Source organism: Colobus angolensis, unplaced genomic scaffold (genome assembly GCF_000951035.1).
Source record: "Colobus angolensis palliatus isolate OR3802 unplaced genomic scaffold, Cang.pa_1.0 Scaffold32, whole genome shotgun sequence".
Lineage (NCBI taxonomy): Eukaryota > Metazoa > Chordata > Mammalia > Primates > Cercopithecidae > Colobus > Colobus angolensis.
In genome coordinates, this window is record NW_012116488.1 from 12,420,773 (window position 1) to 12,442,282 (window position 21,510).

Sequence of the window (21,510 nt, forward strand, 5' to 3'; positions counted from 1 at the left end):
CCGTTCTGAAACTAAGAAGTATTGACAGTAGAAATTGTGACCTGGTATTAATAAAAACTCTCAACTCCCCAAGTATTGCTGATAGCTGACACAACATTTATTCTGCAATTACTATGACTAGGTCAAACTTAATGAAGTAATTCATCTTTTCTTATCTCTCCATATCCCCATATCCATCCCTTACTTGGCACATGGGCTATTTTGAAGTCTCGAGATGTAATGGTCACGCTTACCTTTATACAGTCTCTGTCTATATGACTCCTAAAGACACTACCAAAAAAACTGGAGGGAGGGAGGATAAGGAAGCCATACTCTTTTGGGGTTGAGGAATTTATAATGCTTTCCTGTTTGTCTTCAACTTGAAGTCAGCATTTTTTCATTTTTAAAAAAGGATTAAATTTTAGCTCCATGAAGATGCATTCTCTTTCCTTTCCTCAAATGCCAAGAATTTGCAGAATCCAGTTCTTGTCCTACCCCCTCCTTATAAAGTTTCTTTAAGAAATGTTTTCTATGCTAATCTTCTCTAGCACTTAGCTGTCTCTCATTCCACTCATTACAGCATTTAATCACACCCTATCTTGTATGACTAGTCAATGAGTCCACAGTAACGGTCACAGCAACTAAGCCCAAAGTACCTGAGGACAAGAGCTCTGTCTAACACCTGCAGCCTAAAGCACCTGGCACTGTTAGCACAGATTGGAAATGTTAATACGTTCATGTGGAATTTAATTCAACCCTCTCTTATAAGTTGTGCATGCTAGGACTACAGTTTGTTATTGAATTTGAGCTTTCTTCATATCCATGAAATATATCCTTTATCTTCTAATGTCCTATCTAATAAATAGCATTTTCTTAGCATGAACATCCTCAAAGCAGCTAAGCATAATTTCTCAGTCAGGTTGAAAGCCCTGTTCCCCAAATGTGTGCATCCTTCTTTTATCTGAGTCAGAAATGTGAACCTGCTGTAATTACTGTGTGTCTCCTCACACAACAATGCCCCAAGTTTCATAGTTAAATGAGGTGTCCTTGAGATTACAAATGCCTAGAAAATCCATCTCAAAACAGGTAAAGAGAAATAATAATAACAGCTAATACTTATGAAGTGCTTACTATCAACTCCTGACAGTTGTGTGCATGGTTACATCCATTAGCTCATCTAGTGATAGGAGTAACAAACAGTGGGGTTTTCTTAGTGCAGTTGCCTCTAGCTTTGCTCTGACATTGTGACTCATGACCCTATGCAGCTGGAGAATTCAGTCGAAAGATGGGTCTAGTCAGTTTTTAAAACTAGTCTGAGTTGACCTCACAAATACCAGTATCTACAAGGTGGCTGAATGTTTTACTTTTGAACTGGTAAGCTTTTAGTTCAAGATAGAGATCAAATAAGGACCTTCCTACCAAACAAAACAGAAGCTGACATTCACCTTCCCACAGACTGCATGATATCCAGCAGCAATGGGGCTGCCAGGTCTGGGCTTAAGTGGATGAATGTGGAGAGGACCACGATGGCCAGCCCGAGTGTCTCTTCATCATATTCTTCAAGAATAGCCCCACAGTCATGGCATCTGCAAAGAAAAGAGAGACACGCTTTCCATGAAAGAAAGATCCATGGTCTCAAGATGTAATGTACTACACACATGGCTGTTTTCAGTAGGTCTTGGAAAAGTCTCCAAAAGGAGATCAGAAGCTCCACTCTGGTCATGAGCAGGGGATTCCAGTGCTGCCATCACCACAGATACAGAAACAGCACACATGACAGAGACCACGAAGGTGCCTCTCATGACTGAAAATGTTCTTTCAGTTCCCCAGCATCCAGCCTGCATGTGAGTGACTGCTCTTGCTTAGAATGAGTACCACCTGGGCCAGCGGTTTGAAGTCTGTGGATGAGGGATTTGATGCATTTGACATTATTGCTGAGGAAAGTCAGTAACTAGATTTGTTTTTCATTTGTTGAAGTTAAAAATGAAAAATGCTTAGGCACGGATGGAGGCCTTCAGAAAATGTTCTATTTGTGGGTAAGAGACAGGGTAATCAAGTCTATAGAACCATCTGGGAAGCATGAGGAGACAATGGAGTCTCTTCACCACCATTTACTCAGATGAGTTTTATGAACCCACCAGGCCTGCCGAGTGTTGTATGTAAAAGCATAAACAATGGCACCCGCTCTTAGGTGACTTCCAACTTATCGTTCTTTGTAGTGTCCTAATGTAGGGTCCATTTCATTCAGCTTGACCAAAGCCAGCTGATAAAGTGAGTGGTTTTATACAGGGAAGCGAAAGTGTACTGGGAGTAGCAGGGAAACAACTACAACCGCTATTGTGACCTTTCCTTCTGAAACCTTCCTAAATATAGGCCAAAGAAGAAGTATAAAAATGTCTTACAAATTGACATTTTAAAATATAGGATTCACATTTCTAAGTAAAAAAGAAAAGAAATGGAGTGCACAGAAAGGCAAGTAGGAAAGATTAAGACTTAGGGAGGAGGGTAATCCCAAAGGAAGAGCTGCGAGAGCCCTCCATGGGCAACTCAATGACCTATGTGGACCTTCCAAGGCAGCTGCATGAGACAGGCACCGCCGCTTCTTCAGTCATGGCTGTCAGCTCATTATGAATGAGTAATGGATGGCCAGCTACAGGGATACTCACACCAGCCCCTTCCACCTTACCCTCCTCACCTTTTATCAGAAGCATACTGTGTTAGTCTGTTCTCATGCTGCTAATAAAGATATGCCCAAGACTGGGTAATTTATAAAAGAAAGAGGTTTAACTGACTCTCGGTTCCACATGGCTGGGAGGCCTCAAAATTACGGTGGAAGGCAAGGGGGAGCAAAGTCACATGTTACATGGTGGCAGGCAAGAGAGCTTGTGTAGGGGAACTCCCATTCATAAAACCATCAGCTCTTGTGAGACTTATTCACTACTATGAGAACAGTATGGGGGAAACAGCCCCCATGATTCAATTATCTCCATCTGGCTCCACCCTTGACACGGGATTATTACAATTCAAGGTGAGATTCGGGTGGGAACACAGCCAAACCATATCATCTACCTAATTTATCAATCAGGTCACTTTTACCAAGAAGACTTCCTGGTCCAAGGGGATTTCTCTAAACTTGAAATCTTACAAGTTTTTTTTCTTTTTAGACAGTCACTCTGTCACCCAGGTAGGAGTGCAGTGGCACCATCACAGCTCACCACAGCCTCGACCTCCCAGGCTCAAGTGATCCTCCCACCTCAACCTCCCTAGCAGCTGGGACCATAGGCATACAACACCATACTTGGCTAATTTTAGTATTTTTAGTAGAAACAGTGCTTTGCCATGTTGCCCAGGCTAGTCTCACATTCCTGGGCTCAAGCAATCCACCCGCTTTGGTTGTTCTTTATCATACTCACTGAACAAGCATCTGTGTGTCAGGTAATATACTGGAAGAACAAATTATGACTTAAAAGTAAAACACGCTTCTTCTGAAACTTTCTCACCACTGTGGTGACCAAACTCAAATTCTGTAAACACGGTGAAGAAAATAGCTGTGTGAGCTTACTTGTCTGTCATCACTGTCGGCTGCTCGTCAGTGAATTCTTCGGGTGCAGGCACAAACATACTGACTATGCTTGGTGCTGACAGCAGGCTGGATTTGGTGGCACCTGGGTAAGCAGCAAAGGGACAACCAGTGAATACAGATGAGCTTCAAGGGGCCAAGAAAGGCCTGGTTCTCCTCTTAGAAACCCTCCAAAGATCACATTCCCAGGAATGTAACTTAGACGTCCCAATTGTACTGCAGAAAGCCCTCAATCATGAAATGAAGTCAAGAAAGATTGTGATTTGTTTCTACTTGGTTGAAGTGAAGAGCTAGACTTCTCACTCTTTGCTTCTTGACTTTGAAAGAAATCAGAAAGAGCTCAGGTGTGCCAGCAGGGTCCAAAGACAAAGATGAAAGTCAAACGGGGAAATCTATTCAAGGGTACCCTTAAAAGAGCTACAATTCTTATTTGTAGGCATAAATGCAAACTGCCCATATGATACTGCATTTCTAAAATCACAAATGCATATCAACATTACAGTTTTGCTAATATGGGAAAGTGGTAAGATCCCAGAACTCCATGCACTTAAGCAATGGAAGATCTTTGAGCTAAGAAATATCAGTGTGTGTGTTTGTTTGTTTGTGACAAGGTCTTGCTCTGTCACCCAGGTTGGAGTGCAGCGGCATGAGCATGGCTCACCGCAGCCTCAACCTCCCCGGCTGAAGCAATCCTCCCACCTCAGCCACTCAAGTGGCTGGAGCTACAGGCACACGCCACCATGCCTGGCTAATTTTTAAGCTTTTTGTAAAGACAAGGTCTCACTATGTTGCCCAGGCTGGTCTCAAGATCCTAGGCTCAAGGGATTCTCCCATCTCAGCCTCCCAAAGTGCTAGGATTACAGCTGTGAGCCACTGTGCCTCTACTCGCATTTTTCCAACTGAGGTATTTATGAATGTAATATCAAGTTTTTTTGAAGGAACCATCTAGTGACTCTTTCCACGTCAGCCAATCAATACCACAGTGTTTGAAACTTTGGGGTTTGATGGCTTCAAAGAAATCTGAGGCAAGAATCTTAGCAACATGCTCCAGGGATGAGTAAATCAGTCTGGAGAGTCAGGAAGCTTTCCTCCATTAAGGAAGCCACTAGTGCAAGATAAGAGTCTCAGATGAAAATGAGGCCCCCAAGAAGAATCTCAAAGTGATCATTCAGAATAATGCCATGTTCTACAAAGTAATAACTAAAACTCTAAGTTCTTCAAACAGGAAAGAAGGCAGAAAAATCCAACAGTCATTAAATAATCTTTCTCATCAAGGAATTAGTATCTTGGTGTTGGGAGGAAAAAAAAATCTGGTATGACCTTTCCTCAAACAGGAGAAAGAAAATGATTCAGACAATGAGTTTCTAAAGGAATCAAAATATTCATAAAGCTAGCCAAGTGGGCAATGTGTTTCGATCTGAATTTTAGGAAGAAAAAATGGTATTGAGCCTTTGAAAAGTCAAGATGCTTCTATACTACAGACTCCTTTGTCTGATCAAAGATTACATGAATATAAGAAGCAGAACATTTACAAATCCAAACTGCAATGGAAAGTATCTGAAAATATCTTTATGTCACTTCCCAAGCTCCCAAATGGGAATCCAAATTTTACTACTATATTTATCAGCTATATCCAAGATAACATCCTTCCCTAAGTATACATAAGTGTATCATTCACAAACATCTTCAATTGTTTCAAAAATATGTTACTTTGAGTGGAAGCAACAGTATTACAAGCATAAATGTACACTGATTAATAATAGCAAAGGCAAGAAATAATCCAAGATAAATGAAGACACAATTGATTATTAAATAGCACAGTAAACAGCATGAATTTGCTTCAAGAAACCAAGACACAGAAAATTTAAATTCAATACCCCACATTTCTTGCACATTGACAGACCACATTGACCAGATGTCAGAATGCTTGTCTAGAAGTGGAAAAATTCAGCCCATACAATGTATGATGATAAGTACATAGACTTACTAGAAACATAAGAAATTGATTTTTTAAATTAAAAATCCTCTGAGTCAAGCCTTTCAGAAGATTATTGCCAATTACTATTACATAGTAATCACAATTAAAGTCAAGAAAAGGGAGGGACTGGAAGTCATTCTGGCAGTTTCAAACTAATGATTGCCTAATACAAATGCCAAGAAAGAGGTGTTTTTGACAATAGCTTTGTGAAGTTGTTTTTCCATGTGATGGAATGCATGATGCAATATTTCTGGCTGTCATCTATAAAAGCAGACACGCTCAGTTATTGGACACTGACCCCCATAGGGCAACACTGGCTGAATCAATGGATTCCTAAATGTTGTTACTGAAGTAGGAACACAGAGTAACGTACTGGGAGGAGGTGGGAGATACAAAAAGGAAGCCACAGACCTCAGCCACCTTTGTTATACTTCAGTCACAATAAGTCTGCAATGTTAAAGGCAGTCCCTATTACTCCCAAGTTGCTGCCAACATTTCTGATGCCTCCACTACTGGCTCCCCTTCTGAATAGCTGAAGTGCACTCTACACTGAGCTAGCAGCAGAAACAGAGGGCTCTCAGAAACTTGAACGAAGAGGGGCTCACCTCCAGAGCCCAACTTTGAAGCTGAAGATTTTGACAAAAAGTCTCTTCGCGAGTCTTGGATACAGGAGAAGTTATGAAGGTGTTTGTCTGAAAGCAGGCATACATGGATCAATCCCCCAGATGCACTGATGGGCTCTTCAGTTTACCATGAAAGAGACTGACTTTCCATCTTAGTGTTCTCATCACCTCATTCTACTTTTGCTGCTACTGAGTCACCAGATCATGAACAAGCACCAAAGATTTGTTCAACCAACCACCCTTGCTTCTACTCATCAAAGTTTTTCCTAGCCTCACAGATGAGAAGAATCTCACCTCATCCAATACAGAGACTACAACTGCTATTCATTGCCAAAGAAATGTGAGCCAAAGCTGGAGATCAATATCTCCCAATTCCTTAGGAAAATTAGAAGAGTGACATGGTCTAGAAAAATAGGTCTACTTGATTTAAAAGACTAGTTGTGAGATGGGATCATAGTTCTTTCCGGGTATTCTGTTTTTCTGCCAATGATAGGTAAATCTGCCTTCTCAATTAAAAAAGAACAAAGGTAACAATTAACTACTTTGGTAGTTAAAATTCATGGGATTAATTTTGAAAATGAATATTCCGACCTTAGCACAGACTGGCCTTCAGCTTGATTCTGTGAGCAGCATCAAGTCAAGTGAATCTTTTCAATGTATACTTCAGAGAGCTGGAAAGAAACTATTAGCCTATGACCTCAATATTCCAGAAAAAATACAGATTAGCTGGACCATGCTCAGAAGAGTAGATATGGCATAACATGGAAAACTGATATGTCTGAGAAGGAATGCTGAAGGACCTAGGAATGTCTGGTCTAGAAAAGACTAAGGGAATAAGCAATGTCCAAAAATAATAGAAGAGGCCAGGCCTGGTGGCTCATGCCTATAATCCCTGCACTTTGGGAGGCTGAGGTGGGTGGATCACCTGAGGTCAGAAGTTTGTGACTAGCCTGGCCAACAGGGTGAAACCTCATCTCTACTAAAAATACAAGAATTAGCTGGGTGTGGTGGTGCATGCCTGTAATCCCAGCTACTCGGGAGGCTGGGGCAGGAGAATGACTTGAACCCAGGAGACAGAGGAGGTTGCAGTGAGCCAAGATTGCACCACTGCACTCCAGCCTGGGTGACAGAGCAAGACCCTGTCTCGAAATATATATATATATGAAAGAGACTGGACTTCTTTTGTGTGCAAGGGTTAGAAAGTCACTATAAGGAAGAACCGTTGGCCATGTTCAAAGATGAGATGTCACGCACTCTCAGCCACTGGGGGTGTTTGGGCAAAGGTCATCCCCACTCCATGGAGCTGCTAAGAAAAAGGCTGCACCTGCTGGGTGACCAAATGATGGACATGTCCAGTCTCCTTCAGCTCTTATAGTCAGAGACTCTGTGACTCAACTAACCTCTCATCCTCAATGGTTGTCCCTCCAGGTCAGGGTTTAGGCACGTTGGCACGTTACACTGGCGTTTCCCAGGCTGTATCTGTTCTGTGGATAAATAGAGGGTTTCAGTCTTTGATGTGGTCATCCTAGCACCATTTAGAATATGAAGAATTTAACCAATCATCTCTCGGGGCCATTTGTGTGGTCACTGTGACTACATATGATTAACATTTTCAGAACACATCCTATATATTAGGGTAGGATTATTTGGGGCTTCACTACAAACCTGCCATTCAGTTCTATGAAATGCAACTAAAAGCCGGACAGCATCTAAAACTATCCCAGAAAGTCCAGACAAGCACCCCATCTTGCCTCCCCATAAAAGTTCAAATCTCATATCTCCAGATATGAAATGAAAGGCTAATATCACAGCCATGACAGAAATGTTTTATGCAAATCAGTAAGTACATAAGTGTCATTTGGGACAATGGCCAGAAAGGTCATACTGAAAACATGTGGAACTGGTAGAAGGAAATGACAGGCGTTGGACTAAGGGATGGGGAACAGGAATAAGGGGGAGGGGGCAAAAATGGAGGCATGGTGCTTCAAAAATGTTTGTTCACATGAAAGATGAGGCAAAGCAGTAAGTCATGGCGCCATGCATGGATGGAGAAGAGGCGGGTCTCATATGCATGGGTGGAGAAGAGGCAGCTCTCAGGGCAGAGTTGGTGGTGCTGAGGTTAACTGGTCAGATCCATGTTTTAGGTTGCCTTTTTTAGTGTGCCTACATGGCCACATTTGTTCTTGTGGAGACCAGCAAGTCACTGAATCTACACGTGTAGTTTAAAGTGACATGCCACCTAACACTGTATGACACAGTCACAGACTCTCCCCTGGGCTCGGATGTGAGGAGGACTTTTTCTGGCACTAATCAAAACAAGAATATTGAGATGACACTCATAGGACTTGGTGACTCGAGAACCAATTTGGAGGATGGAAAACAGGCCCAGGAAAACTCAGGGGAAAGAAATTCAGACAACTTATAAATGGGAAATATTACATGAGAAACCAGAGTGACATGAACAAGGTTGAAATTTGGTTGAAAAGTGACAAATTCCGTTAAATGGGTTATTTGGCATCATGTAGATTTTCTTAGATTAAAATTTGGACTGAAAATTGAGATCAGTTTGCCTTTTATAACTCCTGTGTCCATCAAACTAGGTTGTCATTGTAGTTGGAATCTAAACAGGTTGGTTAGCTTAGGCTGAGCTACCTGCTGCAGAAAACAGTAGCAAGGTAAAATCATCTTCAGAGCCCTCACATCAGCATGTAATTATTGGAGACCTAATCAAACAAAAGCTGCCATTCTCAGTTCCTTACATAGTTTCACCTCCATAAAGAAGAAAGCACAGTCCTCTTTGGTGTAGGCAGAAAGACTTCATTCAAACCCAGTGAACTCCTGAGGATGGCTGTCCAGTCTTTCTCCTTCTCTCCCCTGCCTGTTGGCTCTTGGCTATTCACTGCTCACTACAACATATCACTAAAATGAAGAGAAAACACTAAACCTTTAAAACGTTAAGAACCCTTATAAAGTCCAGGAGAGTTGAAACTATCTGTTAAATGCGAGATTGGGTATGCTGTGTGGGATTTAGTTATCTAGACTAGCGCTCTCTCTCTCTCTCAGAATAATGAGGGCAAGTAAAATTATGTACATAAATACTATGGCTTTGAAGAAAATGAAAGTATCTCAATATTTTGCTTTTGTGGATATTATAATTCATAGTCATCAGGAAGAATATTAAAATAATCTCATATCACTGCAGCCAGAAAGCATTAACCACGATACTAAAAGAGTCTGATCCAAGGGTAGGCCCCAGAGCATATCACCATAATAAGTCCTTACATTTTAGTGGTGCATGCACGTTGCAAGGTGTTTTCACATATGTAATCTTGTAACTCAAATGACCCATTTAATTATAGGAAAAAAAAAAAAAAAACAGAAAATGCAGGCACTTAAAAGAGGATTGCGACTGTACTACTAGCTTGATAAGGTAGTACATGTACAAAACGTGGTAACAAAGTTTAGAAAATGCAAAGTGATCATGTTTAGAATAGACATGTCATGGCAGTCAATTCTTACTTTAAAATTGAGGTTAGATGCAGTTCCATCTTATGAGCATGGGGGTGTGCGGCTGCAACCTGGTGACCCTGCTGGCTAAAACACAGAACTCATATTCCCAAACCTACTGGCAGATCATGATGTCACTAAGCTGACAATTGTTATCGCTATTGTCATTACTCTAAATATTCCCTGATTTAGGGGGTACTTTGTAGTTTATACAACAGAGAATATTGATAATCTGCTGTGTGTTTTCTTTTTTATTTGCATCATGAAACCATAGTTCCATTCCCTCCTCCCCAGATCAATAACCTAATATGTGGAATCTGGGTCTTAGAGAGAACAAGAGTTGGGCCAGCCTCAACGGAAGAGCGTGTCACTCTAGAACACTTGGGAAGTTTAAATAGACTTACTAATTACCTTAGGTGGTTTTGAAAAAATTATCTGAACCAAAGAAGATGAGAGAAAATCTATTCTTTAACAAGGGAGCAGAGCGGACACAGAGAAAGTAGCATTCGCTAATCCGAGAGGTAGAACGAGAAGAAAAAGCTTGACCCACCAGTGTCCCAGTTGCTGATGTTATGGGGGGCGCTAGACTGATGCTCCAGCTGCCGCTTCATTAACTGGCTCATTGTCAGAACTCCCAGGGATCCCCTTTTCATCTGCCTATACTGAGCTAGATGGAGGAAATTAGGAGACGATTATAATAATAAATTTCCACAGCACACAAAGGCTCCACACATCCATATAGAATTTTAATTGACCCTTCATTCGTTATTCATAATTTTTGGTAAATTGTATGCTTCTGTTCAAATGAAAAACTAAGGTACTCTGCTGTTCCAGACACCTTTCTTCACACAGTGAAGATGGTAACACTGCCCATTAGCACTGATTTGTCGCCTGTAAATATTTAGCCCAGTTACAACTGAATGAAATATGATTATCTTCATCTACTTTTTAAATTATATACCCTGCCATGTTCCAAAAAGGATTCAAGACAAATAACAAATTTAAATGTATGGCTTAACTTTCTTTAAAGGAGCTTGTGCATATATTATTTCCATCTTCCTCATAGCCCTATGAGGTCCTTGTGTATGTGTGCATGTGTGCATGATGTGTGTGTGTGCATGTATATTTTAGGGTAGGATGACACATATCAACCCCAATTTTTAGAGAGAGAAATTGAAGCAAATGAAATTATATGACTTGGAACTAGTCAGCAACTGAGGTGGTCCTAAAACCAAAACATATCAACTCCAAAGTTGCTGTTTTCAATCTCCGTGTGAGCCTCTGCCTACTGTTCGAAAAATGTGAATCAAACAACATTCCATGAGCAGATTCTAGTACACATCTTTGTTTTTAAAAAGTAGTAACATTTTTATCCTGTAAGTTAAGCATTGAAACATATCCCATTAGTGAAATGTCAAGTTATTAGCATTTCCAAACCAGAAAACAATGAAAAACGCTTTTGTCAGTAGATTGCTGAGTTGGAAAGCAGCCTCCTCTGGTCCTATTCCCAGCAGTCCCGCCATTCCCTACCAACCAGCCCAGTGAGAGAGGCAGAGCATCATGGATGCAACTTTTCTACATGACCCCAAATATCCTGTATATTTGACAACTTGTGGTTATTCTCTGTGCTATAAGAACAATTTCAGAAACTGAAGCTATCAACTACTCACCCTAGAAAGGGATGGTAGAGACCAGGATGACTGCATGGCCCCTGGAAACTCTTCAATGTTATACACAGGTTTCACAATCATGGCACCAAGGTGGCAGCTTGGTGTGATGTGAAATCAATTATAACATTATTTTTAATGTAACTAGCATGCTGTTTGATTAATGGTGGTCACAACATGTTTAGCTACAAAATAACCAGCTGATAAACTGATCAAAAGGGAAGGATGTGATGGGAATTCTTGTGTCTTAAAGTCAATATTAACCAAATTCACGGAAATGACTATTCAACCTAATACTAAACATCTCTGGTTTTTGTCACTGATTGGCAAAACTTACAATGTTATGACTCACTTGAAAAGCACAGCTTTAAGTAAAATTCAAAAGCAGAATTCTTTTCAAAGATGTAACAAATTTAAAAATTAGCAGCATCTAGTAAGACTCAAAGAAAAATTTAAAACCTCTAATGATTGAATAATTTCTTCAATTCTCAGGTGTTTTTAAAGACAGCAGAATTCCCTGAGAATAAAATCCCTTAATGTTTAGCTCAGTGTATAAGGTACCAAGCATGATGCCTCCAAGAACACATCACCAAGAGCTATAGAATGCATGCTTTTAATGGCAAGGAGGAGAAAGGTGGAAATCTAATGAAGTACTAAGCTAAATCCAAAGTCTAGATCAATCATGACTTTGGGATCATGAAATATTTGTAAATTCATTTTATGGTGTATTTAACTAGCACTTGAGTCCTACTGAGCTAATAATCCTATTTCAAATTATACTCTAATTCACTATCTTTTTTATTTCTTCTGTTTTGTTTGTTTGTTTTTGAGACAGGGTGCACAGGCTGGAGTGGAGTGGCACGATCACAGCTCACTGCAGCCTCCATCTCCCATGCTCGAGCGATCCTCCCACTTTACCCTCCCCAGTAGCTGGGTCTACAGGTGTGCGCCACCACACCTGGCTAATTTTTAATTTTTTTTTAGAGACCGGGGCCTCACTTTGTTACCTAGGCTGGTCTCAAATTCCTGGGCTCAAGTGATCCTCCTGCCTCAGCTTCCCAAGTGCTGGGATTACAGGCGTGAGCCACCGCACCCAGCCCACCATCTTTTATTAAAGATTACTCATACAAATTAGGAGAAGACACACTTTCGTGATTTTAGTATGTGGACATAAAATTAGCATTTTATCATGTGATCAGATTTTTGTAATAGAAGAAGAATAATTAGATTCAGAACTGGCCATTCTTCTTTGCTACCAAAAGGGCAAATAACTGCCATTTGGAAACTATTTCTTAGAATTTCCATAATCCTTATTGCAACTGAATTTGAATTATTTAAAAGAAGGGTGGTATACTAAAAATGAATATGGGTTCCTAAGTCTAAAGGGCCTAGCATCAATTCCTGACTCTATCACTTAGTAGGTATTTGACTTTAGGCAAGTCATTTAGTTTCTCTGGACCTCAATCACCTAATTATAGGCACATCTATCATGCATGTGCCGATGCCAGAACTCGATCAGATAACAATGTGTGTGAGCCACTAGGCACAGTGCCTGGCACATGATAGATGTTAAGTAGATAGTAGCTACAATTACTATTATGACTGCAAACTCCTAGAGAACAAGTGGTGTTTTCTGTACTCACTTTTGACCTCCAGTGCCAAGCATAGTGTCTGGCATCCAGCAGACACTTAATAAATAGTTGCTGAATGAATGAATGCATGAATGAATGAACAATGAAGATGATGATGTTCCAAACTACCAGTCCAATATTTAAGATCTTTATCTGTTTTTTTCAGGATCATCAAAAGATGGTCAAATGAAAATTATTAAATAGCTTTTCAGGCAATGTCCACATGGAACACAACATTTATCAGGACATATGACAAAGGTTTATAGAAGTTGCACTTCCGTTCGTATCTCTGATTCTTGGTAAGAATGTTTCATGCTAAAGTCTCGTAATTAACCCCGCTGAGACAGGTAGACACCCTTACAGAACTTTCAGTGGAACTCAAGCTCTCATGGACAAAATCTAGGACCCAGTGACAGAAGCCAGTTTCAAAATACTTGCCTTCTATGGGTCCTGTAAAATGTCATGCCATTTCTACTCTCCAATCCAAAAGAGCTAAATTCAGTCATGACTTTGGGAATATGATATATCACACATTTATTTTACGATAACCTAGATCACAATGATGGAGGCAACTCAAATTAAATAAGTGTTCCATGTACAATTCTGCCATAGACAATGCTTTTCATGTGCCTCAGAACCAGTTCCGTGTTTTATGTTCAGATTATACAATTTTTATTTTATTGAATAATGGAATTCAGTGATCATTCCTTAACAAATTAGGATATTTGGCCAGTCAGCAACCATAGTGATTTATCAAACACTAGTGATATGGACGAAAGTGGGCCATCCTACACTTCAGGGTCTCTGAGAACATACAACATACTGTCACCAAGGAAGCTGACGCACCATGAAAATATATATACAATACCAAGATTGGAAAAATTGAAAACAAGGCAGCAGACAGTGTTCCAAAATAAAAGTACAGCTGAAATAATCAGCAGAGGAAATCTTACTTGATATTGAGGAATGGCTACTTGTTTCCGGCACACCTGCTTCTAACGTAGGGGCAGATGAAGATTCTCGTGGCATTTCCAAAGTTGAAAGTCCTTTAGTAGAAGGATCTACAAACAGAAATATTATTTAAAAACTCAGTACACTGATTAAAGGCAAGTTCAAGAACCTTTTCTATAGATTTTCCCTTTTGCCTACTACAACCATTCAAATCTTTATACATCTTCCAGCCCTAATAATTACTTTCATGGAATTACATACACACTGGTTACAATGTTCCAGGGAGAGCTGATTCTATGTGACATTCTGCACCCATGGATCTGCCTTTTGGAGATTAATGACAGCAAAATTACAGAGCTAAAGTTCAGCTGCTCACAATGCATATCCCCAAATTCCTTAACTTTTCTGTACTGAATTTCTTTTCATCTACGACCTAAATATGCTTACTAGTTCATCCCCATCTCCTGTCGAGGTACTCCACCTTTATCTGACAATTTCCTACTCATCATTTGCATCTTAATTTATATAGAAAAATTTCTCCTTTAGGGAGGCTTCCACGACTTCTCTCCACAAAAATATACAAACAAAAATGCTGGGTCAGGTGCGCTTTTGATGTAATCACAGAGCACCTTGTCTTTAACCTTCTCCAGACTTACCACACTATAATCTAATTGTCTGTTTCCTTGCCCATAACCTTCGCTAACCCTTAAGTGATTTAGGAGCATGGACTGTACTCAACCCAAAATAAATATGCACAGTTAATTCAGATTTTGTATTTTATTCATTGAGCAAGAAACAGACTGTCATTGGTTCTCCTATTTGACGAATGTTGAATTTAAAGTGAAATATTTTCTGCATATAATACTGTCTTATTCACCTATCAGTAATGGGAAACATTCTGTCCCACATTATTCTAGTTAATCATAAATTATTTTTCAAAACCTGCTGAAAAGTTGACTGCCTTCTTTCCAAACCTTCTTGCCATCTTAGGCAGCACCATGCAGTGAACATACTGAGCATCTTGCTAGCTTGGAGTTACCACCATGGGCCTCCATGACTATGCTGTACTGGAATTCAGGGATGTCAATCCCAAATGGCTTCAAGTTCTTACGCTTAATAGTGTTTCTGTCTCATCCTTGTCATGGTGCCAATTGTTTTTTCTTGCCAGAGAGCAAACCTCATATATTCATACAAACATACAATTTAAGGAAACTAATACCATTCTACTATTGGATGATCATTAAACTTGCTAAACTATAGAACAGATCCTAGGTGAGGGTCTGGGAGAAAAGTTTCTGAGCACTGACTTCAAAGCATCTATTTTTGATTCTCAGAGGTCTTTCTGAGTAGGTATGGTTGCCAAATTAATAACCTCTTGATAACAAAAAAAGCATAATTCTTGTAAAGTTTCCCAAACCCTCTTAATAAAGCATAAAATAACGACTAATGTTAAATTACTTTAGCCATTAAGATAGTAAAGATCAGGTATGATTTTTCTCTTAGGTGTCCTCCCCAAACCACTAATCAAAAACATGCATAACTGTTTCTCTTACCCTTACTGGCCTGCATTCTATACAGGCTACAACTAACGCCTAATAATCTCACCAATAATGTTAGTGAAAAGCTTAAAGCTAACTTTCAGGATTCTCTGAAAGATTATTAAGACTTTCAGAGTTTTGGCATGCCTATTTGTGTGTGTGTGTGTATATGCGTGTGTAAGATGGAGTCTTGCTCTATTGCCCAGTCTAGAGTGCAGTGGCATGAACTCAGCTCACTGCAACCTCCGTCTCCTAGGTTCAAGTGATTTTCCTGCCTCAGCCTTCTTAGTAGCTGGGATTATAGGCACCCACCACCATGCCCAGCTAATTTTTGTATTTTTAGTAGAGACAGGGTTTCACCATGTTGACCAGACTGGTCTCGAACTCCTGACCTCAGGTGATCCACCCACCTTGGCCTCCCAAAGTCCTCGGATTACAGGCATGAGCCTTGGCATGCCTATTAAAATCCTTGGTGTATCTTTAATTTTAAAGAAACGTCTTACTGTAACAAGCTCAGTAATAATCATTAGTGTACTAAGATTCTGTTAGCGAGGCAATCTTTCCTCGGCCCTCCATCATTTTATGAAACTTTTACTTGTATAAATTTAAGATAAATATCTGAATAGAGCTATCCACTTGGCTTAAAATATTTGTATTCAATTTTTTATAGTGATGGGCAGAAAATGTCAGGCTATCCTTTCATTCCTTCATCAGACATTTGCCAGCTCTCTTTTAGTCACCTGCGATACGATCAGTGAACAGACCAAACAAAATATTTGCCTTCAGGAGCTTTCACTTTGGTGGGGAGAGACAGATAATAATTAATATGCATAAAAGTGAATAAATTATTGTATGCTGGAAGATCAATTCTCTGTAGGAGAGAAACAGAGAAGAGAAAGAGAGACATTAAGATGCCAGGTAAGGGCTGGAGTGTGGGGCATAGCCCAGGGCAGGCCTCACAGAGAACCTCGTGTTGGGTCAAAGAATTAAAAGAATGGAGAGAATGAGCCAGACAGGTATCTGGCAGTTCCAGGTTGAGGGAGCAATCAGTGGAAAGGCCCAAAGGTAAGGAATACAGACCTCACAAGGGGTCACTGTGACTAAGTAGCATTGTGGTGAGAATAGTGCAAATGCAGTTGAGAGCCAATGAGGACTAGGACCACATAGGGCTTTGCAGGAATTTAAAGAACTTGAGCTTTTGCTATGAAAGAAATAGGGAGTCACTGGAAGGCTTTAAACAGGGGAATGGTGTAATCTCCTATTTTAAAGGATCACTCAGGCTGTTATGTTGAGAGAGCATGAAGGTAATAGGAGTATAAAGTGGGAGGCCAGTTAGGAGGGTGTAGCAGTTCATCAAGGTCAGAGATGTCAGTGGCTCAGGCCAGGGTGGAAACAGTAGAGGTAAGAAGAAGGTGCCACATTCTGGATGTGTTTTGAAGGTAGATTAAGGTTGCCAGATTAAATAGAGGATGCTCAGTTAAATGTTAATTTCAGATAAACAACAGGTAATATTTCAGTATGAGTAAAAAAAAAAGTCCCATGCAATATTTGAGAGATGTGGCCCCAATTCTTCATATCTCCCTAAATCCATCCTTTCACCATGTGACTTTAAAGGTCTACCACTAAAGAGGAAGAGTATATTTCCCCTCTTGACTTTGGTTCAGCCATGTGATTTGCTTTGGCTGACAGAATGGTTGAAAGAATAACATGGCCAGAGGCTTGGAAAGTGCCTCTGCAACTGGGCTTGTTCTTTTGTGACTCTGCCATCACCATTAGAATATTTCCAGGCTTCAAGGTCCTGGTTGAGGTCAGCAGGCATGAGAAGCAGAGCCTAGCCATCCAAGCCTTGGCCAATCCCCAGATGAGTCATAGACTCTCAAACTAAATAAATAGTTACTGTTGTATGCTGCTGAGGTGTTTGTTACACAGCATTATTCCAGCAATAGGTCACTGATGGTTGTCTTAGCATAGAGACAATATGTAAAGACTAAAACCAGACAAGACCATAGAGAGAGTGAGTTCATAGAGAAGAGACTAGGATCAAGGACAGAGACCACAAGTCATTCTGTCATTAGGGAGATAGAGAGGAACCAAAGAGAATGATGGGGTGACCAACAGTGTCAAAGATTGCAGATATGTCAGCATCAGACCTCATGGCTGACTGCTGACAGATTTAACAGTGAAGGACCCTGGTGACCTTGACAACTGCTGTTTGGGTGAAATAGTGGGAATGATTTTTTTTAAGAGACAGGGTATCACCATGTTGTCCAGGCTGGAGTGCTGTGGCTATTCACAAGTGCAATCATAGCACACTACAGCCTCCAACTCCTGGGCTCAAGAGATCCTCCTGCCTCAGCCCCCCAAGTAGCTGTGATGACAGGTGTGTGCCACCATGCCTGGCATATGAACAGCTTTTAGAACTAATAGAATGGAAGAAAACTGGCGAGAGTATAGAGTTGTCTCTTCCAAACTCTATACTAAAACATTAAAAATGATACCAAAAATTAAATGATATCAAAATTTAAAATGATACCAGTCAACATTATGTGTTTCTGTTTTCTTTTAATTTTAAGTCATTAGCATGTTTTAGTATAGAGTTTGGAAGAGACAACTCTACTAGAATTTGGAAGAGACAACTCTATACTATCTCTTCCAAAATGTTTTGCTACAAGGAAAGAAGTACAATGGGATAACAGTTGGCAGATCATGCATCAAGTGCTTTTGTTTGTTTAAGAAAGAGAAATAAGATTGTTTGTAGGCTCAAGTCAAGGGTCCTTTAGGAAAAAAAATATACTAAGGGAGGATACAGAGGGGAGAATTTTAGAGGCCAATATTCTTGAGTAAGTTAGAGAGATAGAATCTTGTCCACATGTGGAAAGGCTGGGTGTAAACAGGAATACAGACAGTTAACCTATAGCCCCAGCCAGGAAGTCCAGGTGTGTAGGTGCAGAGGCTGGAAGGTGGGCAGATAAGGTGGTAGGAGGCTGTGGAAAGTCCTTTTAATTATGTCAGTTGGAAGACTTATTGAAAGTTCAGGGAGAAAAGTAGTTATGAAATAGTCATTTAGGAGACTGGAAATGTGAATGGACCAGGAAAAGACATTATGATTGCCAGGTTGAAGGACCCAGTCGAGGTTCATGGCCATTAATTTAAAATGATACCAGTCAACATTGTGTGTTTTTGTTTTTCTTTTTTTAAATTGCATTTTGTGCATGTGTAGTTGTACTTCATACAATTTCTTTTTTTTTTTTTTTTTTGAGACGGAGTCTCGCTCTGTCACCCAGGCTGGAGTGCAGTGGCCGGATCTCAGCTCACTGCAAGCTCCGCCTCCTGGGTTTACGCCATTCTCCTGCCTCAGCCTCCCGAGTAGCTGGGACTACAGGCGCCCGCCACCTCGCCCAGCTAGTTTTTCGTATTTTTTAGTAGAGACGGGGTTTCACCGTGTTAGCCAGGATGGTCTCGATCTCCTGACCTCGTGATCCGCCTGTCTCAGCCTCCCAAAGTGCTGGGATTACAGGCTTGAGCCACCGCGCCCGGCCACTTCATACAGTTTCATTTGCAAAATCAGGCAGTGGGCAGATTCGGCCCATGTGCTATTGCTGGCCAGTCCTGGAGCTATGCTTTCACTGGTCATGTTAAAGAATTCAAGCATGTTTCTTAATTTTCTTTTAACTTCTTGAACAATGCATTATGTGTTTTTACCCAGTCACATTCATCTGATAGATGCAGGTACCGGTAGAGGGAGAGTTGGTTTTAACACGGGTTGTGTTTAGCCTAAAAAGGGAAAGGCCTGAGAGGGTGCAGGCAGGGATTACATTGATAGCCTTGAGTGTAAGTTGAGTAAGTAGAAAAGACGTGAAGTAGGGGAGGGACAGCAAAAAATACTTGGATCAATACATGATTATCCAGGGAGAGAAGAAATGGTAATCAGAGAATAAGAGATGTGAAAGTAAGATCATGAAGAGGTTGCAGTTATTGGCAAATAATAAGGTCTGCGATGTGACCATGGGTGAGAGCAGCTGAGCTAAGGTGGAGGATAAAAAAAACAATCGCTGGAGAAGATGCATTCAAGGAAACCAAGTGTCAGGAGTGTCATCTACACTAATATTAAAATCCACAGGAATTATGGCAAGAATAATTTAGGAAAGAGTAAGAAGGGCCACGAATCAAATTTGTCAGCAAGTGAGGAAGAGCCAGGGTTTGTGATGGCACAGCAATGCAAGTAGTGGGTACTGTGGTCTGAGGGTATGCAGCTCACAGCAGAGGTTTCTAGAGACAAGAAGGGAAGGGTCTGGAAGGGGCAGTGTGGAACAAGGAAGATGCTGCCCCTGGCCAAGTCCAGTGACATGGGCTGTAGGGAAAGCAATGCCCTTGGGGAGAGCTAGGCTTCCATTAGACTCAGAAGGCAAGGGAAATAGAGGAGAGAGAACATGTGTGAGGAATTTTGCTCATAAAGGACCACGAATTTCCTAGGACACAGGGGAAGGGTTTCAGGAGCCGGGGTAACGAGGGAGAAAGCTTCAGAACAGAAGGTATGCAAGGCCTTGTGGAGCTCTGAGTGAGGGATATGAAGGATGACCCAGTACTCTAGGGACTGACACAAACAGAGTGAAGTGCACAGTAAGATGAGTCCTGGCCTCCTGGCAGTTAGCAAGGGTAAGGCCGTGCATTTGGGACGGTTTGGAGGGGCAAGTGTCTGGGTCTCCCTCACTACTGATGATGAAGGCAGGAAAGTCTGGGGATGCCTGGGTCATGCTCTGAGCACACAGGACTCCTCCACATGCCCAGCAAGGAGGGGCAGAAGAGATCAGGTCAGAGTCAGTGAGAGGCAAAGCCCTATGGAGACATAAAATTATGATGACAGTATAATATATATATGTTATATATTATATATGTTATATAATAATATATATTATACCATTTTAAAGATATGTTATAATCATCATGTATTTTTCCCTTGTTCTGTTAACAAATGTATGAATACAAAACTACTTTCCTCCCTGGTAGTCTGGGGAACAATCATAAACATAAGGGTGAATAAAGAAGGCAACACAGTTGCACACACAAACCTGCATGCTAGAACCTACATGCAACCTACACATCACAGAGACTCACCCTGTGGACCTCAGCTTCGCATGCACCTGCCCTATAGACCTCTATCATTTCTAGGTCAGTGCCATCCTCCTTCCATATGCAGCCATTTTCCTGGCCCCAAACAATAAAAAGGTGTCCCAGTTTTCCTGAAAGCCTTCTTAACTTCTTAAACTTTCTTGTTATGAACAAGGACCCTTTTTTCCCTGCCTGGCTGGAGCGTGACCCTTTCTGAATACGCTAATGTTCATTCAACAGAGTTTTACAGCACGTTTTTGAGGTAGACAGCTCTGTCCTATGGGCTAGATGACAGCTAGAAACCTCTGGAAATGCTTGAGGCAAATAAAAAAGCTGGGTGCATCCCCTTAGAAGTTGCTTTTGTGTGGAATAGCAGGAAAACATGACTAGAATCAGGCACTGCTTCTGTCTGGCCATGTGACCTGGTGCATCACCTCCTCTAAGCCTCGGTATCTTCCTGTATAACATGAGGGGCTAAGCTAGAGGTCTTTAAGACCTTCACCAGTTTTTAACCTTCCACAGTCTATACATCTACTAAAATAATCATCCCTAACCAATTCCATTTTTTCTAAAGTCTCATTAACTTTTTTTTTTAGACGGAGTCTCACTCTGTCACCAGGCTGGAGTGTAGTGGCATGATCTCACCTCACTGCACCCCCGGTTCAAGCAATTCTCCTGCCTCAGCCTCCTGAGTAGCGGGAAAGATAGGTGTGTGCCACCACACCCAACTAATTTTTGTGTTCTTAGTAGAGACGGGGTTTCACCATGTTGGCCAGGATGGTCTCGATCTCTTGACCTTGTGATCTGCCTGCCTCGGCCTCCCAAAGTGTTGGGATTGCAGGCATGAACCACCACACCCAGCCCCATGAACTTATTTTAAAAGATCTGAACTAAGAAATGAAGATGGGTTCTGATCAGTGTCACAGTAACATTACAGAAGACTGTGT

At 41.0% G+C, this 21,510-nt stretch overlaps 1 protein-coding gene across 2 annotated transcripts in view; it reads right to left on the reverse strand.

Moving 5' to 3' along the window:
* The window catches only part of UNC79 (unc-79 homolog (C. elegans)), a 357,370-nt gene that overhangs the window by 63,357 nt on the left and 272,503 nt on the right, over positions 1-21,510 (reverse strand). For both annotated transcript variants that reach the window (XM_011951565.1, XM_011951564.1), the window contains 5 exons: positions 13,919-14,026; positions 10,218-10,334; positions 7,561-7,644; positions 3,542-3,644; positions 1,425-1,565 (listed from right to left, as the gene is read on the reverse strand). In XM_011951565.1, coding sequence (XP_011806955.1) covers positions 1,425-1,565; positions 3,542-3,644; positions 7,561-7,644; positions 10,218-10,334; positions 13,919-14,026 — 553 coding nt within the window. The remainder of the gene's footprint in view (positions 1-1,424; positions 1,566-3,541; positions 3,645-7,560; positions 7,645-10,217; positions 10,335-13,918; positions 14,027-21,510) is intronic.